The 27,006-nt window shown below is 39.4% G+C and overlaps 2 protein-coding genes across 2 annotated transcripts in view; one reads left to right on the forward strand and one right to left on the reverse strand.

The window, feature by feature from the left end:
• The window catches only part of SON (SON DNA and RNA binding protein), a 36,925-nt gene extending 26,194 nt beyond the window's left edge, over positions 1–10,731 (forward strand). The window contains 4 exon segments of the mRNA XM_042457147.1: positions 7,109–7,256; positions 7,889–7,957; positions 8,229–8,344; positions 9,809–10,731. Coding sequence (XP_042313081.1) covers positions 7,109–7,256; positions 7,889–7,957; positions 8,229–8,344; positions 9,809–9,967 — 492 coding nt within the window. The 3' untranslated portion in view covers positions 9,968–10,731.
• A 706-nt stretch (positions 10,732–11,437) lies between these two features.
• Positions 11,438–24,944, reverse strand: DONSON (DNA replication fork stabilization factor DONSON). Its single transcript, XM_042458385.1, has 11 exons — positions 24,910–24,944; positions 24,181–24,343; positions 23,010–23,084; positions 21,918–22,124; positions 19,270–19,448; positions 17,671–17,849; positions 17,446–17,569; positions 16,909–17,025; positions 15,716–15,914; positions 13,648–13,860; positions 11,438–12,528 (listed from the first exon to the last, which is right to left on the reverse strand). The coding sequence occupies exons 1-11, from the start codon at positions 24,942–24,944 to the stop codon at positions 12,391–12,393; spliced, it is 1,629 nt and encodes a 542-aa protein (XP_042314319.1). The 3' UTR covers positions 11,438–12,390.
• Positions 24,945–27,006: the final 2,062 nt, after the last annotated feature.

Genomic DNA, 27,006 nt, shown 5'->3' on the forward strand with positions numbered 1-27,006 from the left:
TGTCCTTCTTTGTCTCCTAAGCTGTGCTTACATATCAGTCCTTTAGCAACTGCTTTTCTTGATTTGAGTAGTACAGTATGACCTTTGTATCTGCAGGGATACTGTTCCAAAAGTCCCTGTGGATACCTGAAATCATGGATAATAGGGAACACTATTATTTTTAATGAGATGAACTACTTCCAAACGAAATATACAATAAAATCATGTTGGAGTACCGAGGAATGCCTAGATAGCGTAGACATGGATAAGAGAAATGGTGGATACTGAATCCGTGAATATTGGGGTTGTACTGTATTGGGATGTCTGGGCGATGGAACATGATTTTCCTAAGAGTAGGTAGAGTTTTACTTGGAAATATTTTTAGCCACAGCTTGCTGTGTGTAGGCATAGATGGAGGATGGTGAAGCATTTACATTTCCATTCTTTACTTCCCCCATTGTGTATCCTGTGTGTTTGTGCCAGTTTAGATACCAAAGAAGGGTAAGAGAGATGTTTTATTCCCTGAAAGGTTGGATTGCTGTGCTTCTGTGGTTACATAGATTTAAACTTTGGGTCAATGAATGAGCCTTCTCCTTGAAATATTTTTTTCTCTATAGAAGGAAAATCAGAGTTAGTTTGAATGTAGATCTTTAGATTTTAAATTGTACTATAATGAGATGTATCTTTATTACTTTTCAAAACTTTCTGTTAAAATCAGACAACAAAAACAACTATTCTTAGATAGTAAGCCTCCTGCTTTTTGCTTAACGTTCCTGAATGAAAACACTTTTATATGCCACTTAGGTTTTAGTTGGTTTGGCCTGTACTCCCAGACACTATCCATGGAAGTGAGCCCATTGAAATCAGTGGGACTTCTTTGTAAGTAGACATAAGAAAATAGTCTCAGTCACTATTGTCTAAAATAATAACAGTTTACTGTTTTCTCTGAGTACAGAATTTGGAGCACTTTTAGACTAAGGCTCTAAACAGGGGCCAAGCCATGCTGTCCTGCCTTGGATCAGTCTCCAAACTGACATACCAGCAGGAGAATGTTTACATGCCCCACCCACCAATGCCCATCTGGTGAGAAGACCCTCTGTTGCGGACTGTCAGGGTGGAAATGGGACATCTGGCTACACCCAAGTGGCCGGATATGCCATCCAACATCACAGGCCAAGACAAGGGTCCTCTCATCAGACATGAAGATGAGGCAGGTATGGGGTGTGTGGGGCCATCGGGTCTGTTGCTCAGTGGCAAACCTGGCAGCAAACAACTGGCTTTTTTAGACTGAGATAAGGCCCCCTTTGGTCCAGGATTGGACTGGATCCATATCCAGTCTGCCAGATCCCAGCCAGGGACCAGTGGCCTCTGTCATTCAGAGAGAACAATATGAAGCTAGGGGAGCCTTTACAGATACTGTACTAGTCTGACTCTAAAGGAATCTTAATGGAATTTAAATTGGCATTGGTGATTTGTTAGAGAAGTGAAATTTTACATCTACCTTACAAAGTTCAGATTTTTTAAAAAAACTAGTTGAGGCCAAGTACCCTTAAATTCAGTAGTCACTTTAAAATTAATTCAAGAGATGCTTGTTTTGTAGAAGGAAGGCGCTTTGAAGGGGGAAAAAACAATAAGGAATTATGTTTTGTTTGTTTTTCATTTGTTTGACTTTTAGTAATGTGTATTAAAATGCTTAAGCAGTAGGCTGTTGAACAATATTTGTCAGTGAACAGCAGCTTCAGTCATAAATGATTCCTGTTTTGCATTGTCAGTGGTGTAATCAGTTCACAAATGCAAAAAACAACAACATTAAACTCTCCACAATACATATGCAATACATTTATTCTTTATAGGCTTATTTATTTGCTTGTTACTTCAAATCTATGATAAAGCACCATAAATTCTTTAGAAGGAAGTTAATAAAATACTTAAATCATGTCTTCAAAGAAAAGACATAGCTGATTCCATGTGCCAGACAAATGTCTGTTCCTCAGAATAGCAGCCTGTATTCTGCTATATGGTTAGGTCTGCAACTCTGGTTTTATATTTAAGTTGTATTATTGATTTTAAAGCAGTGCCACCTACTTTCTGTTGCCAGTTATATTTTTCCAACACTTAAATGGCATTTTTAAAATTTTATTTTAATGTCAAATAAACAAAAAGATTTAGTGAATGAAAACATTTTGTGACTTCACTTTGATAGGACGGGAGAATTGACATTTTGAGAGTTGACATAAGTGACATTTCTGGAAGAAGGAGTAGCTTTTGATGAAAGGAACTAACATGATCAGTATTTTGGGGATGGTGTTGAAATTGAATGAAAGTGCGTCTTTGAATAAGTCAGTGTTTCTTGGCTGTGCTGAATGCTGTACTCTTATGAAGCTCCCCTTCTCCTAGTACTGTGTCCCCCTTCAGGACCTAGATTTCCTCTGGAAGGGGCCCAACTGCACTGATCTTATACAGTTGCTGCACTGACTGGGAGTCCTGCTGCTGAGTGCCCAGGTGAAACTTTATGGGGAAAGGGGTAGTGCTTCATTGGTGCTGGACTGTAATAATTATCTTCCCTTACTTCAGAAACCAGTGACTGCCACTATTAATGTTTCCTGAGAGCAATGCAAGATTCTCCAACAAAGTAAGCACTTCCTGGTAAAAAAAATCCAAGGGAATGGCGGGAGGGAGGGCTGACTTTTTTTCCCCTTTAGGAGCTGTTCTTGTGTATTGCTTTCTAAACATTTGGCAAAGGTCAGAACATTATTAAATCTAAGCTTTTTCAGGAGACTTGAGCTGATAGATTTCTGATCATCATACTTCTTCAGGTCTATATCATAGTAAAAAAGGCTGCTGGACAGTGTGTATATTGATGGTAGCTGAAAGATAAAGGCAGGTGAGGTATGTTAAATGTGTCATTTTACCTGTAATGCCTGTCACATACATTATCATATGCTCTATGTGGGTAATATGCTTTAGGACAGGACTGTTGTATATATTTTCATCAGTGCATCTTTGGATACACTTGACATCCTCAAAAAACCTCACCAGTTTTTAAAAGCTACCCTTGCTATTGTGGTTGCATAAGTCAGCTTAGATAAATAGGATGTGTCTACTCTGGAAAGGCATGTACCACATAGACTTCTAGTGATGAAAGAATAGGACCTGAGTGCAGTGTGCATCTTCTAGTCACAACACCTAGTTTACTTGCCTTACTTGTGATACTGTAATTATAGGATCCTGAATAATCAAAGTAGATTGTATTACAGAAAGTAATGTAGTCTGAACTTGGAACATAGGTCCTTGTGATATTTCCTTATCAAACTGGCTTTCTATAAAGGCTCAAGTGTTAATAGTAATGAAATGATAATAATAGCTTTTATTTGAAAGTGTGGAACCACCAAATGTGGCTGAACTGTCCACCCTTCTTGTTATTTTCTTTCTTTACCTTTTCACCTTCTCTAAAGTGCTTGGTGACTTCCACAGTTCTGTTGCTTCCCAGATAAGGAGATAGAGAGACATGGGCCATGGCAGTTTCAGCTGCCCCCTTCCCTGCTTCACCTATGATGATAGAATCGTAGAGTTGTATTATCTTATTTCTGCTTTTAAAATAGTAAGTTTGTTGATGCAGAAGCCATCACATTTGAACATAAGAAGTCCTTGTGAATGTACATAGGAAGTCAGAAGAAGTTCTGTAAAAGACAACAGTATAAGTAACATTTAATTTTTAAACCAATTATAAGCTTGACTGATATTGCCAGTGGCAGACATGGTCTGCTCACTGCAGTCCATTTTGTATTTTTTTAAAAATAGGATTTTACCCTTTCATCCATGATTGGGTATTATTCAAGTTCTCATTTGTATGGGCTTTTCTTGGCATTGCAAGATTCTGGTAAATTCTAGTTTTTCAGCTCTTTGATTTCTGGCTCTTCCTGTGATAGCCTAGATATCATACTAGACTTTTATTCTTATATTTTTTGGTGTTGATTTCTTCCCATGCTCCAAATTCTTAGTTGCTTGTTCTAAGGTTTAATTTACTTGTCCTGTAAACTGAACATGAACTAGTGAGCTCTTTCCCAGAATATAAAGAGGAAATGGCTTGGGTTGATTGGCAAGATACCTACAATGTCCTAGTCTGGCAGAGATAAAGCAGAGGATTCACATATGAGAAACTGCCATAGAATCAGCAGAGTAAATATCAGAATGAGAACGTTAGAAAGCTATTAGAGGAAATTAAGGGGGAAAGCTCCCATTAAAGATTATCAGACTTTAAACTTTGCTATTAAAATTATGCTTATGTTTAGAATATTTTAGACAGGTCCACATGATTCAGATAGTTGTCCTTTCCTAAATTTGCTCACTTCACTGCTAACCAATTGTCCTTTGCTGTATCACTTTAACTTGCTACACACTAGTAGTACCTTTGTTTGAATTCTTGCCTCCAAGTGAAACAAATGTGTCTTTTCTAAAGTCACACTGTGAGTTACTGTCATTTCAGGTTCTTGTTCAGTTTTCAAATAATACTTACCAAACATTGTAAACAGATTATAAACATCGAGTTTACATATAAACATTATATCAACATAATACTGCTGATTTATTCTAAGTTACTTCTGTATTGGCAGTTGTCATGCGTACTGTATATATTCAGGTATATGTCTAGAAATTTTAGTCAAAAATTGACCCAAAAGATCTGAGTCAACTTATTCATGGGTATATGTAAATACTGTACTTTAATGCTCATAAAAATAGAAACAATCCCCCTGATGAAATGCAAGAATGTAGTCTCTCCCAGAAACACTTCAATCCTTCAGTATGAACACAATTGTGCCTCCTGCAATTTTACAAGTTCTTTGATATTGTTTTCCTTTACTTCATCCTTTAGATCCTTTGTTACACGCCCATAAATTTGACCCTCAACATATCCATGGGTCATATAAAAATCCATCATTTGGGCCCCAAAACCTGCCCTCAACTTATAAATGAGATTGACTTATAGTCGAGTTTAGATGGTAGTTAAAGTTATTTAAAATAATCTGTGATGCTATAAAGGCTTGTGAGGAAACTGAGTAATCAGTTAATAAAATTAGTTGTGTTGATACTGTTGTAGCTGTTAAAGAATAGTGGGATGCAGTCCAGGGAAAGTGAGGTATGGTAAAGTCCCATTGGAATCATTGCCACTTCTCAGTGCACACTTGAGTACTTAAGTCTTATAATTACCTGCTAAAAAAATAATTTCCATTAGTTTAAGGGGACTGAAAAATAATTACCAATAGTTCAGTGGTACTAACTCACGGGTAAATAAATCTGGGATTACAGGCAATTATGTTTCAGACATAATTAACCTGTCAATCCAGTTAGGAAAGGGGATGCTTAATTTCAGAAATGAACTATACTTCAAAACTTCTAACTGTACTAGGTCTAACTTTATTAATTCATAGGATTTTGAAACGTATATCCCATAAAGCCAGATAAATGTGCGCATGATTCCACCTTTTACTTTTAAACCTAAAAATATTATTCTTATTCCACCATTTCCAATCATTTTGGAAAGTATTTGCGATTGTCCTACAGTTGTCAGTAGATCTTGTCAAAATGATGGTCTGTGTCATCTTTGTGAACTGGTTACACATTGGTGATGAAACAGGCATTGTTGATGTACATTCTATCATTGCAAAGCAGGTACAAAAGCGGAGTCGGAGCCCTGGGTGACATTGGCTGGGGTTTGTATCATTCTCTGCATGGTTGCCCTTTTCTAATGAGAGGTTCCTGGAAAGGAGAGGGGAGGATGAAAATGGAAGTAAGTAAAAGCCATTCTAGGTGCATCAACTTGAAGCAGTTGGTAACTGGCATCCGCTAAAATATCTGTGTATTCAAACTGCATGGCTTGCATCAGTCAAAAACGCTTCAGTGACAGAGGTAGTTTGCCTCAGTTTAGCCTTTCCTTATAGCAGAACACCATTTTCAAAGTAATATCCAACTGCATGATGTATAAACAATAGTTTAACTGCATTACAGAGACTGATGTAATACCTGTGGAACTCAGATTACACATATTCTGGAAACTTCTACAACTGCATTGATTGATACTAGCACATGGAGGGTGTTGTGTTAACAATGGCTGTGTGGCCTTGACCATTTGTGTGAAGAAGAAATCATTTTAAAAAATGATTATACACTCCGACACTCTTCACTTGCTTTCAAAATCTAATCTTGGTAAATAAAAATCATTTTTTAAAAAAACAGTATGAAAGCAAAGAAATTATTGCTGTGTAGGTTGACTCAAAGTGGTTGTTTTATGGCTTACCAAAGACAACCTAGAAATATTTGTTGTGTTGATGCTGCCAATGTATATATTTAATACAAGCAGTTTGTTGCGTCGGGTCATTGGGTGGGGCAGAAAAGAGAGATGATAGTTCACAGAATAGTCTGTGAACTTTCACCCCTCTATATGGAAACTTGTTTCAGGGCCAAATCTGCCTTGTAGCTGTCTTCTTGCCACGGTCAATGCCAGCCCTACTATTCACAACACTGCGGCCACCGAGGCCTAGGTATGTAAACGTTTAAGGCGTTTTTAAAGTACTTGTTTCGTAATCTTAACAACATATAATACAGTTTGTGATTATTTGAAAAAGTTGTTACCTGCTACTATCAAACTGTGTGCCTGTATTTTGCTCTTTTAAAGAAGTGCTTGTGTCATGTAGGAGAATCGTTGGGTGATGAGCATATGCTGTTTTTTTGTGGGATAGCAGTTTTTAGAAACCAAAATAGTCTCTGAAATTTTCATTTGTGAATTTTTGTGTTTTTTTGAATAATTAGGTATTGAATCATTTAATAACTGCCTCTTTCCACAATATGAGAAAAGATGAACTGGAGTTGCAGTAGTGTATTTTAAATGCTTTTATAAATAAATATATGAGCAATGGATTGTTTATATTTCCAGTTTTGTCTTAAAATATTTAACTTTTAAACATGCAATTTCTACATGCAATATAATAAGTTAACAAGTGAAAACCAAATTTAAATTGTAAGAAAAGTGCATGTGCTGATGGCTAGAAAGTGAAGAACTTCAAAAAAGCTATTACATTTTCTTGAGAGAGGGCTAAACAAAGGGTTCCTTTTTACTTTTTCTCTTTGGTAGGATCAATTTCTCAGAGCTGCCCCTGTAACTGGAGGAATGGGAGCCCAACTTATGAGGAAAATGGGATGGAGAGAAGGAGAAGGCTTGGGCAAAAACAAAGAAGGAAATAAGGAGCCTATTTTAGTTGATTTCAAGACTGATCGGAAAGGTGAGTCTTCCTCTTGACACTGTGATCTTGGCACTGCAGTGGTCCCTTCCCTTACGCGGGGGATCCGTTTCGGATCCCCCCGCGTAAGGGAAATTCCACGTATGCTCAAGTTCCAAGCTTGTGGTGGCGGTGCGTGCACCATTAGTTTACCCGTCGCATGGCGCCACTTATTCCCACTCAGCTTTCAGCGTATGCCTTCTGTCAGCTCTACAAACCATCAAAATATTGCTAGTATTCATCCAAGAAGTTATCTCCCAGCTCAAAACAGTATCTGTGATCCTCCTACCCCAGATGTTTGCCCAAGTCCATGGCAACATGTCCTTGTATGGCAACATGTATGGCAGTAGTATTGTATACTTGAGGACTCAGGGAATAACAGTGTTGGGTACATTGCTGATTAGCTCCTGGTGGCTTTGTCACAGACCTGGCTATAGGATGACCTCATCTTAAAGCTGAGCTACATTATAAGCTACATTATGTTTTGTACCAGCTGCGGGATTGCTTATTTTTAGTTGTTCTCTTAAAGGACAGTGTTGCACTGCAGAAATTTCATCTAGTGTCTGATGTGTTATAGAAGGAGAGGAAGTACCAAACACATGAATATACTTTTTAACTATGTCTTTGTTTTTTAGGCTTGGTTGCAGTGGGAGAAAAGACACAGAAGAGACATGGACCTTTCAGCGCAGTGAAAGATCTTTCAGGTGAAACATTTAACATTTTTGGATAGGGTTAAATGCTTTGTATAAAGGTCACATGTTTAATCCCTGGCATCTCAACTTAAAAGGATCAGGTAGTAGCTGATGGGAGTGATCTTGGCTTGCAACTCAGAAAGCAGCAACCAGTTTGAATACACAGTTCTGAGTTAGATGAGCAAGAAATCTTGACCCTTATGTAAACTTGCTGTGTGGCTATCTGAATTCTAGTAACTGATATTTAAAGATAATTTCTAAAACAAAATCTGTTTTCTTAAAGGCAAACATCCAGTTTCAGCATTGCTGGAGGTCTGTAATAAAAGAAGATGGTCACCCCCTGTATTTGTACTGGTGAATGATAATCGGCCTGAATATCGCAAACATTTTCTTTTTAAGGTAATTGAAATTTTCTTTCAATACAGCTAATTATATTTGGATTTCATTCAAACAGTATGATTGCTTCAGTCATAGTGCATATTTAAGGACACTGCCTGGCATACAAAATTTTTGTTGTGTTCATGAATTGCCCTCATGTAAGGTGCAATTTTCCTTCTTTAGCAGCGTCTTCATTCAAGGAGCAGAAAGTTAGGATTTAAGTGTCATAAAAGCCCAGGTTTCTAGGAGCTGTATTATGTACTGAGAATATTGAGATGCAGAAGTATTTTCCCCTTCCCTATGCAGACTAGGATTGGGAGTCTCTGATACTTTCCTTCAGTGCAATAAATATGAATGCAATTACCTCAGCAGGGGAGAAATATTTTGCACCTTAGTATTGAATATTTTGTGTAAATCAGGTGGTAACAATGCCAATTAAATCCCTTTCAATTTGATGTTGTTACGAAACAAAATATGGAACTGTATTTACTTAAAATTATTCACCAGTCAAATGGAGACAACAGATATCTGGGGGGATGTAATCCACTGTCCAGAAGAGGGCAACCAAAATGGTGAAGTATCTTTAAACCATACTTTATGGGGAAAGCTGGCCATGTTTAGCCTGAAGACGAGACAGTGAAGAGGTGCTATGACAGCCCTGTTTAAGTATTTGAAGGGGTGTCACATTGAGCATGGAGCAAGCTTGTTTTCTGCTGCTCTGGAGAATAGGACCCGGAACAGTGGATGTAAGCTCCAGGAAAAAAGATTCCACCTCAACATTAGGAGGAACTTCCCGACAGTCATGGCTGTTTGACAGTGGAACACACTCCCTCGGAGTGTGGTGGAGTCTCCTTCCTTGGAGTTCTTTAAACAGAGGCTGGATGGCCATCTGTTGGGGATGCTGATTGCAGTTTTCTGCATGGCAGAATGGGGTTGGACTGGGTGGCCCTTGTGATCTCTTCCAACTCAGATTCTAATTTTTCTTTCAAACAAACATCTATAAAAACAGCAGATGGGAAGCATAATTGACTATAACTTTCATTACTGATCGGCTTCCAGCTTTATTATTTTTATTTCGAGTAGTCAAAATGTCTTAATAATACACATCAGTACAGAGCATGGCAGCATAACAGAATACAGTGGTACCTCGGGATACGAAATACCCAGGTTACGAAATTTTCGGGATACGAAAAAATCCCATAGGAAAACATTGTTCCGGGTTACGAATGTTTTTTCGGGTTACGAAAAAACTTTTGGTGCTTTTTTCGGCTTTTTCGCACGGAATCGCGGCTTTTCCCCATTAGCGCCTATGGCAATTCGGCTTACGAAGGCTTTTCGGGTTACGAACGGTGCCACGGAACGAATTAATTTCGTAACCCGAGGCACCACTGTATTAAGTAGGTATAGCCTTATTGTTTTTTATCTTCTGAAGGAGGAAGAAACATATAGTACTTATTTTTGAAACCTTTATTATTCCTCATGCAGGTGATGGTGAATGGAGTTGAACATAAACCTACTTTTGTGAGTCCCAATAAGAAGCATGCTAAAGCCATGGCAGCTACTGTGGCTCTCCAGGCATTGGGACTAGTACCAAAGGACCTCTTTACTAATGCCACCAGCTTCAGGAGTGCCTCACACAACTAAACAGTTGTTTTTATATTGACATTTCAAATGTTTTTATTCTGCATAAAAGGGTTCTTTCCCTCCTGTGATTTTGTAAATACATTAGCAAGTCATTGTAAAAAAAAATTGTACAGACACCTCCGGGCTTTTCTTTTTGTACATGGAAAATGTATTTAAATCATTTAGTTTTGGTATGTATATTACTGTTAGTGATGTCATTATTTCTTAAATTACTAAAAATCACAACATGACTCTGGAAGTATCCATAACTTGTTTTAAAGCTCAGTCTTCACCTTTCAGTATGAAATGTAAATTGTTACTATTTTGTACCATGATGCAGTTCCCATAGTTTTGGTAAAGTTTGTTAGAACCAGCAGAGTCGTGTAGTCTTGAGTCTGCAACAGCTGGCAGCTAATGCTAGTGTCAGGCCCTATTTTATCTGCAAATCAAAAACAATAGATTTGCTGGGTGATGCTGCAGTTACTGTTTCCCTATTTGAAGATTTAGTTTAATACTATTCAGTTGAGTACAAAATAAATAAATCTGCATTTAAATGAGAAGGAAGCATATATACCAGAATTGGTAAGAATTGCAACATAATTTGTCTGCATGTTTTGGTACAAGGAACATGACATTGTAATTTTCTGTCTCAAACATAATGCCTGATGTTGATTGTATACATTTGTAGTAAACAAATGTTCAGCTATAACTGGATGGGGATGTAGAATGAAGCTAATATTGTATGCAGCCTCATCAATAAAGCAGCACAAGTTCGTTCTTATTTACTGACCAGCTAACAATCCCTTAAGGTTTTGTGATTTGATTTCATGTCGGAGAGTCATTAGTAGTGACAAGGGGCTTTCCTGATGGCTTCTTAAAGCTCCGAGTAAACTTCACAGGCTTTTACCATTTAGCATAACTGAATTCTTTAATATCTTTAATAATTTAAAATGCTAGTAGTTACTTTTTCTATTCAGACAAAATAATAAGATTTTGGAAGATTGTGGGAAACTATTTGGATGCTGTTTGTACCAGTATTTACAGTACTTGATCAATGAGAGATGTCCTGAATTGTTTGAAATCATAGGATATCTGACTATATGTTTGGGTTTATAAATATAGTTAGCTGTAGCACATTCTGCTTGCATTTTAACTCCATAGTTTTTTTCACTGTTTAACACTGCAGCTTAATAAAGTTGCAGTTGGCTTGGTTTTTATGGAGCAACTATGGAATTTGCAAGATTAATGTATAAATTGTGTACAGACAACTAAATAGTCTTAGTTATTTGATATTGCCTTTATTAATAATTTTTCATCATTAGCATATATATTGTGAAATCAATTTATTCAAAAATTTAATTGCATGTATTAAATATAAATTAAGAGTCCTAAATCTCAATCTCTACCCAACGCGTGCCTTGCTTTTTTGAAGATCATTTTCTGCTGGGATGCAAGAGCAACTTTCCAATGATATCTTTTAGCTCTAGTGCCTTACAATTATGCCCTTATTGCAACAATTAATAGTTATGGTAGAAAGAAAAGTCAACATTTATTTAGCTCACATAAATATGGGACTACATAAAATTCTGACAGGCCAATTTAGTAGACCCAAGGATGTGTTTATAAAAATGTAAAACAGGTAGTTTTCATGAATAATTTTGGTACTGTGACCTCAACAACCTGAAGGAGTACTGCTCATATGGTGATTTTAATAAAAGTTGCATAGCATGAATGTTAATGATGTGCACTACAAAACAGTCAACACAATTTTAAGTGTAGGATACAGAACTGTGAACATAATGAAGTCATACCAGATGAAGCTTCAGATAATAGCCTTGCAAGATATAAAAATCAATTATCTTTAAAATATTTGAGCTGGATTTTTAAATGTATGCTCTTGAATTTTACTGGAGTTTGCTGTGAAGATTACCACTTGGACAAGCACTAATAAATTCATGCAAAAGCCATACTCCACTATTCAGCCATTGCTTCAGTGCTGTTTTTCACAATGTGATATGTTGCCCTCTACTTTAAAACATTAATGTGCATAAATGACTTTGGGCCAAAACACACTGCAGAAATAATCCAGTTTGACACTGCTTTAACTTCCCTGGCCCACAAACAGTATCAGAAATTTTTGTCCTTGCCTTGTATTTGGCCATTTCTTCTATAAAGTGAGTTACTAATTTTACAGTTTCCATCATAAAAATACACAAGATTTTTTAAGTACAAAGTTTAATTTAAAATCTTTAAAATGTTACAACTTTTTTAAAAAAAGAGCTGTATTGGATTGAACTATGCACAACAGCTTTATCAGTTCAATTTACAAAAAGCTCACCCACCCATTGGGATTATAGTCTTCAACATTACTAAATGTTACAGGAATAGCAGCAGAGAGTATTTCAAGAAATATTAAATGGCAATTCTTCATTGACTGAAATTGCTCAGACTTTCCATGTGTAGCTATAATCTCTGACTTCAAGGATCCTTATAGAAGACTTTCCTAGTGTTGGACAAAGGGCAAGTTGATTCAAGGTGTTAGGGTGTAATCCACAATTGCAAAGGTCTTTGCCAAGGGATTCCTGTAAAAATTGAGATGTACAAAAACATTTTAAATCATACTTTAGATAATTAATTCCATGTCCTCCCACCAGAAAAAAATTCAAAGTGGTTTATAGCCTGCTGTGAAACTTACCACATGAAGACGTAACAGAAAAGGAAAAAGCAATGAAAAAAGAAAATTTCGGTATCAATTCCTGTTACTATACAAATCGGTAGGAAAGCACCCAGAAAGCTCCTGGTCTTTCTCATGGAATGGAAAAAAGAGTAACTACAAATTCTTGATATATCAGGTGAGTCAACAGCTTTCAATCTGGCCCTCAGCTAGACTGGGATGGTTGCTGGGTGGCACAGTATAGGAAGCGAAAGCAACTAGGACAGATAGTGGCTGTTTTCTGTCCTTGCTTTACTACTAGCACATTGGCCCATTGGATGATTACCATAGCTATAAAAGGCAATTGGACAAAGTCATTAAGAAGAATGTTACCAATACTACTAGTCATGATGGGTATGTGTTAAGTCTCACTAAAGAGGCGGCATGCTTGTCAATACTAAATTTGCTGGCAAACATAAGTAGGAGTTACTACTACTGCACTACTCTCAACCTTGTGGGCTTCCAACAGGCATCTGTTCAGCCACTGAGAATAGTATGCTGGACCAGAAAGAACTTTTGGTCTGATCCAGGACCTCATTCATGTTCACAACTTACAAGTTACCAAGGCTTCTACCTCATGCCCCCTCTGCTTTTAATACAATATAATGTAAGATTTAGCTTTATCACTTGACTTTCTATTAGTGATGGACCAAAAAAAAAAAAAGGGGGGGGGGAGAGCAAAAACTGGCACAATAAAAAAAAATACAAGAATCAAAAGATACATCTCAAGGTACACAGAATACAGTATAATTTATTAGTTGAAAAGCACAAGACATTTCAGCCTAAAGGTACTCTAAGACATTCTTTAGGGGGGCATAGAACCAAAACTCACAGAAATTTATGAAATCTTGATTTTAAGTGGCCCCTGAAGAAGGCCTAAAGAACACCTATGGGCTGACATTCATTGGACTTTTCATGTAGTAAGTAGCTCAAAAGATGGTTTCTTTGACAAGTCACTTGCCAACTGATGGACACAAAATCTGCTTACCTTTTTAATGTTCTGTTCATTGCTGATGTCCACATTGAAGACTGCTGTCGGTTCATGTGTATAACACACAGCTGAGAAAGATCCATTCTGAGCAGACTGCAGCAGCATGGACAAAGAATGTAGAGAGTGAGGCATGATAGGACCCACAATCTCCAAGCTAAATGCATCTTTGTAATGGGAACGGACTTGTGCTTTTATATTTATGCTTCGTGCCTAAAAAAATAAAGTATTATGGCATATTAAGTTGTTGCTTGCAGCAAGAGTGAGTGGGTCATTTCTAGCAAGGTGAGAAGTCTGTCCACAAGCCACACCCTACCCCATAATTTTTTTTTATGCTACAGAAAAAAATAAACCAATAGCCAAATATATCTTCTTGAACTACTGGAAGCATCAAGGTAGGTAAAGGTATTCCCTGTTGACGAGGTTGTCAAGTAGTGTCTGACAATAAGGGGCAGTGTTCACCTCTGTTACTAAGCTGAAGAGCCAGCGTTGTCAGAGACTACTCTATGGTCATGTGGCCAGCAGGATTGCACAGAAAGCTGTTTGCCTTCTCACTAAAGGGGTACCTATTTATCTACTTGGATTCGCATGCTTTTGAACCGCTAGGTTGGCAGAAGCTGGGACTAGAGACAGGAGCTCACCCCATAACGCAACACTTGGGCCTTGAAGTGCCAACCTGCTGATCTTGCAATCAACAGAGTCAACGTCTTAACCACTTGAGTCACCGCATCCCTTTACCTTACCCACAAGACCCCCCCCCCCCGAAGCCCCAAACCCCAAAGTGAAAGTGGATGCCTACCCCCCTTTTTAAAACTGCATATTTCTTTCTGGGCATTTCTGGGCCTGTGGCAGATGCAGAGGGTGAATGTTTTTGGAAAGTTTTCCATGGCACACATTTTTGTGTACTATTTTCATTAATATATACATAGTTGCTTCTGGTGGTGCAGTGGTTAAATGTCTGTACTGCGGCCACTCACTCAAAACCACAAGGTTGTGAGTTCAAGACCAGCAAAACAGCTCAAGCTTGACTCAGGCTTGCATCCTTCCGAGGTTGCTAAAATGAGTACCCAGACTGTTGGGGCCAAATTAGTTTACAGTTGTAAACCGCTTAGACACTGCTTAGGTGGTATGAAGCAGTATATAAATGAAGCTTGTTTGTTTGTTTCCACTTCCACATAGCCCCCTTCCATGGCAGCCCCACCATGAGAAGGAATCCTGCTCAGTAAAGTAACCTGGAGTGGGGAAGGGTATCACTGAAAACAGCAGTGGCACCTCACATGTATGTAGATCTTCAACCTGTGCAAGGAAGATCCTGGATACCTCCTTATATTGTATGGTAGAGCTCAGAACAGCAGTTTGAAATTATTTTATCTAGAGGCAGACATCTTGAACATTTAATCACAATGTATTGAAGTGCACAATAAATCAAGTCAATAAGCATGCCAGTGAAATGAAATACTATCAGAGCTTTATTGCGTGAAAAAAAATCTGAAACAGGAGTAGCAGCTTTCTCTGCATGCTGTTGTAGCACTTCCCTTTTGTCATAAGGGCATGACACACTCTTTTATGACTGTCTCCCTCAGGAAGAGAATGGAAGTGCTACAACATTGTGCAGAAAGGCATGGAGAAAGCCGCTATTCTCCTGTTCCATTTCAGCTATTTCTCATGCGATAAGACTCAGATTCCAGTTCATTCTTCAATAGTTTGGATGTAGTGCTTCTTTCTGCCAATCAGAGTACCAAAGGTGGAGAGCTACTCAGGATACTCCAATCAATGGGTGGGCCTTTCGTATTTTTCTCACTGTAGCCTCTGCACCACTTCCCATGCTGTTCTGAAGGGTCTCCCAGCTACCTAGAGCTGATTTGCAGGAGTGGCAGAGGGCTGCAGGGGGGATTGCTAGACCCTGTCTACCCTCATTCTACTAGCAGATCTTCACTGAATCAATCTTTTCTCTAGATGGAAGGACCTCTTTAGTCCAGGAAAGACAGATTTCAGATCTGATCCTTTCCCCCAGCACATCATATATGCTCAGTCTTTCTTAAAAAGAATGTGTTGCTACATCTTTTACCTTAAGCATCTGCATCGTCGCACCTCTAAAAGCAACTGGGGACAGCAGTGTTGGAGGGAGACCGACTTGAGGACCTGCAGAAGCCACCAAACTCTTACAGTTCATCAAAAAGTTTAGCAAGGTGAATGTATTTGTTCCTTTCACTAACACCACAGATTCAGGCTTGTGATCCATCTGTACCTCATTTCTCTCTTTATGGCTACACAGGAAAATGTCAAGGAGAATTAACACAAAGGATCAGAAGTCTGCAGAAAAAGCACTGTTTTTTAAATTTTAAGTATTAGAAGCCGCAAGGGTTTTCTTACTTGCTGCTCTTACAACCTCCTCCAAAAAAAAATCTGCCACAGAGAAAGATGCACTTGTGTGTGTTATTTTTTTCTTCTTCTTACACCAGTGATGTTTCTGTTCAATGACTCTTTGAGATGTTGGGCAGCAGGGCTCTCTTCCCCTTCAGGGAGACGGGAGACACCTGGCCAGCATCTTCCTCCTTTTCTGCTGGAATTCAGGTAGATAAGAAAAGAGGAAAGGAGGTGTGTGTAAGTATATATGCATGTGCAGTCCTAAAAATTGTCTTAATGTTCACTTCTTGTATGTTTTTAATTGTATATTTCTTTTAAATTGTGAGCTGTTTTGTGTCTGAATTTTGAGGGAAAAGCAGAATATAAATAAATATAATACAGCGCGCCCGTGTCATACGCGGGCGCGCCTTACGCGGCTTGAGCATACGCGCTCAAGCCGTGGGGCGCGCGTGAGGTGGAAGGGGCGTTGCGTCCCATTCAATTGAATGGCCGCGCACGCCCGTTGCACCGCCGCACCGCCGTGCACGAGCCCCATTGTTTACAATGGGGCTTGAGCATAGGCGGAATTCACCTTATGCGGCAGGATCCGGAACGGATCCCCTCGTAAGGCGAGGACCCACTGTAATGATAATAGCAGTAAAAGAAAGAAAACTGTCATTTTGCAAACTTTGCAAAAACTGAAATATCACATTAAAAGAAGCAGCTTAAAATATTGTCATTTTTAGACTGTAACTATTCTGCAATTCAGATTCCAAATAGAACAGGGGAAAAAACTTTCTCACTCTAAGAATTTCACTTCCTCATTTGCTACAAGAAACAAATGTTGAATGCACTAGCAATGCACACAGATGTAAATCACTGATTAAAGAAAGTAACTCACCCCTGAAAGGATACAGTTGGATATAAATTGTATCAGGTTTTTTAATTTTGTCTTGAACTCCCATCTCTTCCAACCACAAAAGTCCTTCATCATCATCATCTTCATCATTACCATCACCAATCTGTTGTTCCCTAAAAAGAAATACCCATTTAAACAGATTTTACACTGAATTGTTCTATCAGGATGGGAATCTCTAGCAGTAAAGTTATTATGTGGGTAGGAAAAAGAAGAGGAAAAAATCAATCAACAAGGTGTTACAACAATCCCATTTTCCTCCCCTTTCCTTTCTCCTCCTTTTTGATTGAGTGTGCTTTTCATCTTTACTATTCTCATTAAAAATTCTTTGAATTATTTGTGTTATGCAATAACATGAATATTTAAAAATATTATAATGTTTAAGTACTTTTTAATGGAAGAGGTTTTAGTATGAGTACTTCAATTTATTTAGTACGTTTCAATGAGAGAGAGAGAGAGAGAGAGAGAGAGAGAGAGAGAGAATGTTTCCAGCAAGAAATGTACAAGGCCCCATACGTAAACACTTTATTACATACTCTTCATTCTCAGCATCCTTGCCTGTTCTTTCAGAATCATTAGCAAGTCCTAATTCTACATGGGATGTAGAAGTGTTTGATTTTCTTTTTCTAATTTCTTGAAATGGCATATAAAATTCAATTCCTAAAAAGGAAGGAGGAAAGGTAAGCAATTGTGATTATCCAGTGCATAACAGAAGAGACATTTATATGTTTTTCAAACTTTATTAAATGATACTTTCTTACCTTCATTTTTCATGGCTTCCCTTAAGCCTCTGGTTGTAGGAGAAATCAGCGCAGTGATCACATCACTTCCAGCAAGTCCTGCTGCACGGAACAGCACAGTAAACTGGTAAGTGCAAACATAGAAATAGGGACATAGCTTGGCTCTCAACAAATTATACAGAGAGGTAAAACTGAGAGACCTGTGAGAGAAAAAAACAAGACACAAAATGGTCAACTTATATTCTGGGAGCAGCAAAAGTGAAGCAAGTAAATGTACCCACAACCTATTCACAAGGTGGAGTGCTTCACATCAGGAAAGAAGGGAAATTATTTAACTGAGGCTTGAAAACCAGAAGTCACTTCCCATTTTGATTTTGTGGCTGAGGAGCGTTTTGTGCAAGATAATCACTCCAGCAGACTTTCAGAAACAAGAAACAACATTTTCTCATAAAAAAAAGTTGCCCATCTGTGCACAAATTTAGTGCAATCAGAACAAGCCACTACAAGCCTTCATTCAGTTCATAGACTCCTCCCCTGGTTTCACTGGGAGAGATCAGAAGTTTTTGTTTCAGATTTCGATTAGCCACTGTTTACTAGATCATTAAAATTCTGAACTGTGGCTATTGTTAACAAGAGCTTATTAAAACTAAGGCATTTTGAACAAACATAGTTAACTTTAAATTGTCACTTTGGAAAACACAAACTGTGGTCTAGCAAAAATGGAAATTAAAGCTTCAAAGCTTATTTAACCCCTACTCACAGCAGGATGGAGAAGGTGTGCATAAACCCAGGACAGGCTGGGCATGTGCCTACTACAAAAAAGTATAGTTTACTGCTATATCAAATGTAAGTGAAAAATGGCATGAATTTCCACAGGCTGCTATGTGTGCAAGCAGTTCATGCTAATAATCTTCTTCAGTTCCCTCGCAAACAGAAAGCTGTACTCAGAGTATCAGCTGCATGCAGTGGCATCGCTAGGTTTGGTGTCACCCAGTGCAGTAACTCATGGTTTTGCCTCCCCATGACCTCCTCCCATACCACACCATACAGAATCCTTAGTAATGTTTTTTGTACTAATGTTGCTCATTAATCATAATCCCTGTATATTACTAAACGTATAATGGTAATAGTTGTGACATAAACAACTAGCAAAATTAAAATTATACCTTTAAATTAGAACATCATACACATGAGCGCGCACACACACGTTTCATGTGACAGAAGTGAAAATTTGGTAAAATGTAATATTTTAAAAGAATTTAAATTTTTTAAAAATAATCTTTTTTAAATTGCTAAAAATCTAAAAATCTAAAAATTAAAACCTGGAGCCTCTCCTTTTTCTTTCCATTAAGCCTCACCCCAGTCATACCCTCCCTTCAGTATTTTAAGGGGTCACAGGTAAATGCCACAGCCCATTTCTTCCCAAAGGCAGATGTTTGAGGAACAGTAGTGTCACCTGGTGCAGTCCTCACCCCCACCCCCAGCACACATCCTGTGACGCCACTGGCTGCATGCACCCTGCCATGTGTGTAACGAAAAAGAACATTTTCACTAAGCTATGATCCATCCTTTTAGAACACTTCTGATATTTATTACTTAGCTATATTTATTTCAACTTACCATTCACTCATGAGAATTTGTTGGAAAGCTTCATCACAGGACAAAGGATTATTTTTTCCAGCCATTTTCCTATCTGCTCCAATACGAGGAAACAGGTGCAGCCATGGGAGGAAAGGATGAAGCCAATACACAAGACTTTGCTGGAAAGCACATCGGAGTTCTGTAGAGAGTTTTGGTTCCTAAGATGTAAAAATACTGAAGTTACATATTTTGAAATGATCTTTAGAAGATGCCTGAAAATGTTCATAGTACACAAGAGGCTCATGGGCCACATAAGCAGGCATTTTTAAGGTGAAATTGAGAAATATTAACTATGAAACTCTGAGGTACTGTCTAAACTAGCTACATTGATTTTACACAAATGTAAGCAGTAACTTAAATCAAAATACAACAGGCTATTGCTCTGGTTGACATGAAAAAAATATTATGACCTATACCCTCTTGTCAACCCCAACTAGAATGAACCACTGAATCTATGGAACTTGTGCAAATTCCCATTAATTCAATTGATCAAACAACTGGATTCAGACCTTCAAAGGACTGGTCCATATTTTAGGAAACTGCTGAATGCATCTGTGAGCATGCTGAAATCCACAGCATGAAGAGTACATTGAGAACAAATACAATGTGTCACTTAAAGCCAACTAATTTTATTTTCTATTCCTCCAATCCTGTTTTTAGTTTTGGACGTCTCTTCTTATAGAGGTAAAAACGGTTACTACTATGGGGGTATTCCTTAACTTCAATTGGAATTTTGCTAATAAAAAAATAAATTCTGTTAGTCTGCAATGTCTGATACAGGATCAAAAATGTCTTTGTATTTGCTAGGGATTTTTTAAAATCTAGATTTTGCTTCACCAATATCCTATTTTCAGTGAAAGCACAAAAGAGAAATATAAGGTATCTGTATAGACTGGTTAAAAACAGAGAAAAGATGGCAAGGAGACAGGGGCCACCTGAAAATGGCCAATATAAAATTAGTTATACTGTCTTGACAAACCATCCTGACACAGATCAACACAAAATCTCATTCCAGTTTTAAATGTTCCGATTCCTGCTCACAGGAAGGTACATTTGCTCAGTGTGTTTTTGGCATTGATTCAGGTTGAGGAGTGATCTAATGTCCTAATGTAAACAAATATCCAGCCAACATGTAATGGTGGGGGTGGGAGAAAACTTCACAAGGGTGTGCCCTTTAAAGGCGAAATGAAGACATCAGGCAATTAACTAGCTGTACAGAGGTGTTTTTAAAATGGGATGAGCATGTTGCATTTTATTGGCATCCTAATATTGTTTTTAAAAAATGATTCTATGTACTTTTTGTCAGGGATTTGAAGGGTTAAAACACAGCACACAGGGAAATGCTTGATGTGTGTGTGTTTGGCCATGAGCATTCAGCAGAAGGACAAGGCTGATCAGTACAGCTGAAGCTCATTGGCTCAAGGACACTTCAGTGCCCAAGTGCACGTAGCCATGGATGATGAAACCATGTGTCTGGATTGCACAGGAGACACATGACATGGTTACACACCTGAACTCACTGGGTTTGGGAGACCACATGGTCTGGAGTCTATATAAACCCAGGGGTTGCAAGGGATAGGTTGTGGGTTTGAAGTAGGAGTTGGATTGGTATGTTTTGGAGTTTTAGAGATCTGGTTTTGTATTATAGCACTATTAATAAAGAGCACTTTGGGGACTTTGTTTCTCTGGTGGTTTATCAGAAGAAGCTACAGCATCGGTTTGCTGTGTGTCCCCGGAGGTTCCTGCATTGCTGCAGTTCCTGGAAGACATCCAGTTGCTGTCATCCCAACTTGGACTTTGGAGCCACGCTTCAGCTTCTGGAAATTGCTAGCTCTGCTACAAGGGTCTGATTTAACCCCAGGACTCCTTTGAGTTGCTGATAGTGGTTGTTGGACCCCAGCAGTTGCGCTGACACTTTTTACATTATAGACGGTATAACATTAAGAGAAGTAATAGTGCCACTCTATTCTGCTCTGGTCAGGCCCCACCTGGAATACTGTGTCCAGTTCTGGGCACCACAATTCAAAAAGGACATTGAGAAACTGGAGCGTGTCCAGAGGAGGGCGACTAAACTGGTGAAAGGTCTGGAAACCTTGCCCTATGAGAAACGACTCAGGGAGCTGGGGATGTTTAGCCTGGAGAAGAGAAGGTTAAGAGGTGATATGATAGCCCTGTTTAAATATTTGAAAGGATGTCATATTGAGGAGGGAGCAAGCTTGTTTTTTGCTGCTCCAGAGACTAGGACCCGAAACAATGGATGCAAACTGCAGGAAAAGAGATTCCACCTCAACATTAGGAGGAACTTCCTGACAGTAAGGGCTGTTCAACAGTGGAACACACTCCCCTGAAGGGTAGTGGAGTCTCCTTCCTTGGAGGTCTTTAAGCAAAGGCTGGATGGCCATCTGTCGGAGATGCTTTGATTTGGATTTCCTGCATGGCAGAATGGGGTTGGACTGGATGGCCCTTGCGGTCTCTTCCAACTCTATGATTCTATTAACATTTTGGCAGATTATTTTTTAAAAAACCTTCTTGTCATCAGATTTTTAATGGTATCTTGTTCTAGCCTTGTTATAAGCCACTTTTGGACATATGCTGTGAGAAATTAGGATATAAAAATAATTAATTACCTGAATACTTTGAGGCAGGTTTATAAATGTTGCTCTACAGTGTTGGACATATCCTTGGGATTCTTCTTGTGCTTTTATATGATCTGCCCATGCAAACGATTGAGACGATGTGAACAAAAGACGGGTTTTAATACTCCAGTCTGCAGGAAATTCATAACTTGGAAAGGAGGGAACGTCAGTGTTGGAAATGGCCAGAGAAGGGGGGTCCTTGAAAAACATAAATGTTGAACAAATAATTAAAAAAGCTACTTTATTAAAATGGCATTTGTTGATTCCTTTTGCATAATCTTCATGTGTCTGCAGTGATCACAGCATAGTGCTACATCTGTACCTAAAATGATCAAGAATACAGTTTACCCTGAATTTGAAATGTGGAACGGACTTGCTATATAACAAGAAGGAAAGGCTGCTGTTCTTAAAGTATGAACAGGTGTATCACGCGGCTGGAAATAGTAAACATATACCAACCATACACAAAAGACAAACCAACAAAATAACCACCGCCAACAGATCTCTGACGTGGCAGAACACTCCTGTTGCAGAGCACGTAGTCTCTGTACAAGGCAGGGAAGCGCAAAGTGCCAACCACCAGATGTTGTACAACTGCAGTTCCCATTACCTGCAGACAGGATAGCTAACAGTGACCAATGATTTGAGATGCAAAAAATCTGGGGTGGTTGTGTGTGTACTTGTCCCAAAGCTGATATAAGGGCTTTGTGGACCTTAGTACATATATATGAAATCAATCTCACGCATCTTTCAGTAAGTTCAATTTCCTTCTCTTCATAAACACTTAGAACAAGATCATTCTGACATCATTATTACAACCCTTATTCAGCCTTTCTGCCCAGGTCCTAAAGAGCATGATGCATGTCATTCAGCAGAACATACAACACTTCAATCACTCATAGGATTTTACTACTTTGATGTCTCTGCTTTGCCAATTGACTGAACCAATACACACACACTGAGGAAGATGAGTAGCATGGACCTGTGGAAATAGATACAAAGAGCAAAGGACTGGGTCTCATGTGACAAAAATTCTAAATTGCTTCTATTTAGACGTTCAAGAGCTACGGTTCTTATACTTACTAATGATTCAACAGCAGGTATTTCAGAATAGTCTTCCTTCTGGGTGGACCTGTCCTCTTGGATAACATTTAAAAACTGGAATGAAGTGCACAAACAGGGTCAGCTTTATGGAGGGCAAATGAAATACATCATTATTCTTAGCATAATTTATTTTAAAAAGGTTCAGAATTAACTGTTACTAATAGATGTATCAGACTCTGCACAAACTTCAAGCACAGCAATTCTTATTTATTAACGAACTTTCTTAATGGCATCTATTTAAATAGTTTCTAAATAAAGGTCTATACAAATTGTTTGCTGAAGTGTTTTTGTTTTATTAAGTAATGATCCAGTCTAGCCAAGACTTTTGACCCTGACCAACTTCACTGTGAGAGTGAAATTTCAGAGCAGCATTCACTGAAATGTCCCTGTGTTCCTCAATTGCAACAGAAATTTTCCTTCCTTCCTCCTAGGATCATAGTATCATAGAGTTGGAAGAGGCCACAAGGGACATCCAGTCCAGCCCCCTTCTGCCATGCTGGAAATCCAAATCAAAGCATCCCTGACAGATGGCCATCCAGCCTCTGTTTAAAGACCTCCAAGGAAGGAGACTCTATCACCCTCCGAGGAAGTGCATTCCATTGTCGAACAGCCCTTACTGTCAGGAAGTTCCTCCTAATGTTGAGGTGGAATCTCTTTTCCTGCAGCTTGCATCCATTGCTCCGGGTCCTAGTCTCTGGAGCAGCAGAAAACAAGCTTGCTCCCTCCTCAATATGACATCCCTTCAAATATTTAAACAGGGCTATCATATCACCTCTTAACCTTCTCTTCTCCAGGCTAAACATCCCCAGCTCCCTGAGTTGTTCCTCATAGGGCAAGGTTTCCAGACCTTTCACCATTTTAGTCGCCCTCCTTTGAACATGCTCCAGTTTCTCAATGTCCTTTTTAAATTGTGGCACCCAGAACTGGACACAATATTCCAGGTGGGGCCTGACCAGAGCAGAATATAGTGGCACTATGACTTCCCTGGATCTAGACACTAGACTTCTATTGACTGTATGGAAGAAGCATGGCTAAGGATCGTGTGTGGTGTGAAATGGGAGGGAGTCAATGGGTGTGTTGTGTGTGTGACACCAACCCTAGTGCTTCCACTTCCCTGCAACCCCTGGCCCTCACTCGGCCCTTGACTCACCCTTCCCGGGGCCTCCTTGCCTGCCCCCTCCGCCTTGAACGGGTTCCTCGCCCTCCTCCTGCCGCTTCCCGGGAAGGGCCGAGGGGAGAGGAGGCTGAGGGGGGAGGCGGAGGAGGGGTCCTGGGGGGGGCGCCTCCTGGCTCCTCCTCCGCGGCCGCTTCCTCTTCAGCCGCAGCGTCTCCGGGGGACGCTTGAAGCCCGGAGAGTAGCCAGGGACCACGGAACACATCATCGCCGCCGCCTCACCCTCTTAGACTCAGACTCTCTCGCGCGCGCCTTCAAAGGAGGCCCCGCCCACAAACGCTTTGCCGCGCGCCTCGCGGCGGCCAATCAGAGGCAAGGATTCTCCGCCTCGTAGTCCGGCCACGCCCCCAAGAGCCTGGGAAGTCCATTAGCTGTGCCGCGCGCCCCACAACCAATCAGGGGCGAGGATTCTCCCTCAGCCTCCTCCCGAGAGGCCCTCAGGAGCCCAGGCCTAGAGAGGGCCTGAGAAGCCGTCTGTGTAGCTTTACATGCAGGGCCTCCAGGCGTTTTGGACTTCAGTTCCCAGAAGCCCCAGTCAGCATGCTCATTGTTCAGGAATTCTGGGAGTTGAAGTCTCAAAAAATTAGAGGACCAAAGGTTGAGAAGCACTGATAGTCTTTCAAACTTCTGTTTACTCACGCCCTCCATTTTTCTTGGAGGTCCTACATTCAAGGTGACATTGATTTCAAAGTCTTCCATTTCTACCTTCTGTGCAGGAGGAATTCCAATACAGCCTCCATTTTGTGCAGGACTAAGCATAGATTTATATATAATATATATATATACACACACACACTAATAATAATATTAATATATAATAATAATATCAGCTTTTATTCAGTCAAGCCCTCCATTTTTCTTGAATGTCCCACATCCTCCTTTTCAATTCCTCCATTTCAACCGTCTGTCAAGGAGGAATTCCAAAATTTCCTCCATTTTGAGTAGGACTAAGAAGCATAGAATAATATTAATTATATATATCAGCTTTTCTTCAGTCACATCCTCCATTTTTTAAAATGTCCTACATTCAAGGTGACATTTCAAAGTCTTCCATTTCAGCCTTCTGTCCAGGAGGAATTCTATAATGTTCTCCATTTTGAGCATGCGTTTATATTAGTGTTGCTAGCTTTCATTTGGCCATGTCCTCCATCTTGTCTTGAATGCCCTCCGTTTTGAGATGCCTTGTTCTCCTTTGCAGTGAGGACATCTGTCACCCTGGTCAGTATTTTTGTGGAAGGAGTTTGGCCGCTGTTCATTTGGGCACATGGACAGGGTGACTGACCACCAGAGGTCCATCCTCCTCTGAACCAATCTTGCCAAGGAAACCCCATGATAGGTTTGCCTTACAGTCATCATGATACGAAGACACACAAGAGAACAACATTTCACAAGCTTGGAGTCCATCATTCCCGTTGCGCGTGTGTTGTATGTCTTCAAGTCCTTTCTGACGTATGGCAACCCTAAGGCCACATAAAACCAGCGTGGGAAAGGGCTCCAGAACCATAGATCCTTTTTCCACACCATAAAGTTTAATCACACTGGTTTTATGGTTGCCAGATCGCAATTTAAGTTATACTTGTATGCTTTTAAGTTGTTTCTCATTTAGGGCAATCTTATCACAGGCTTTTCTTGGCAAGATTTGTTCTGAGGGAGTTTAATAATAATAATATAATTTATTTATATTCCGCTTAATCTCAAGGAATCCAAGCAGATTACAACAGTAAAAATAGCAAAATACAGTTAAAAGAAGTTTGCCTTCACCTCCCCGCGGAGTTTGGCTTAACCTCCCCCTGAGACTGTAAGACTTGTCATGGCTGAGTGGGGATTTGAACCCTAGTCCAAGGGCCACAAACCACACTGGCTCTACACTATTTACATATATGAATACAAATCAGCAACAGCTGTTATGCACGCCCCAAACTAAGTCCTGCAAATTGGCAAAGTGGTAGCCCTCAGAGAGGTACAAAAAATGAGCCTTTTCACCTTTTTTAAGGTTCAAGGTTTCGTGGACCACAGTCCATCAGATGCACATTGTAGTCCATGCAACCTTCCTCTAAAAATGACTTTTCCCCTGGTTTGTCTCAAAGGTGCTATTTGATTCTTTTATGTCTTTGTGTAAAGTACAAGTGCAATGCTGTGAAATCTAAGATGTAAAACAGGTATCTAACAGGTGCAGGGGGTTTTAATTGCTTTTTACTCTACAACAGTTAAAATACATATCTACAAACAAATTATTTTTAAGTAAGTATGCTTTTGGCCATGGAAGCTTATACCTCAATAAATGACACTGACATGATGCAGCCTAGAATTACACTGGCTTTCTTAGCTGCTGCATCACGTTGTATGACTTGCCCAGAGTCACCCAGTCGGTTTCCGTGGCTGAGCAGGGATTTGAATCCTGGCCTGTGAGTTCTAGTCCAACACTGAAGCCACTGCACTGCCTCAAGCTTTTTCTTTTCTTGTTGTGCAAAAGTAACTTCTAGAATTTTAAGCAGCACCTATTATCTTATTATGATAAATATTGCTATTGTGTATTTTCTATTGAGAGATAAACAAGCTATCATCCTACTCCATAATTGTTGTTGTTGTTAGCTGCCCTCAAGTCAACTTCAACTCATAGTGATTTAGGAGTTTATCACACGTGAAACTGGAACTCCAGTCCAAAGCCAATCCAAAGAGAAAGGGAAGCAGTCAATTCAAATCCAAGGCAATTCACGTGATGAATTATCACACGTGAAGAGTGAAATTGTGGTCATTCCTGAGACAAAGCGGAGTGAGTGCAAAATAAATTATCACATCAGT

The sequence above is a fragment of the Sceloporus undulatus genome, chromosome 3, assembly GCF_019175285.1.
Source record: "Sceloporus undulatus isolate JIND9_A2432 ecotype Alabama chromosome 3, SceUnd_v1.1, whole genome shotgun sequence".
NCBI lineage: Eukaryota > Metazoa > Chordata > Lepidosauria > Squamata > Phrynosomatidae > Sceloporus > Sceloporus undulatus.

Excerpts from the sequence above, each read along its gene's own strand:
- DONSON (XM_042458385.1), bottom strand. The coding sequence starts at position 24,944 with ATGGAGGCTGTATTGGAATTCCTCCTGCACAGAAG. Across the intron at positions 23,085-24,180 it reads GCAAGGAGGCCCCGGGAAGG|TTTTTAAATGTTATCCAAGA; the intron begins GTGAGTCAAGGG and ends ACTTCATTCCAG. Across the intron at positions 12,529-13,647 it reads ATGAACAGAACATTAAAAAG|GAATCCCTTGGCAAAGACCT; the intron begins GTAAGCAGATTT and ends CAATTTTTACAG.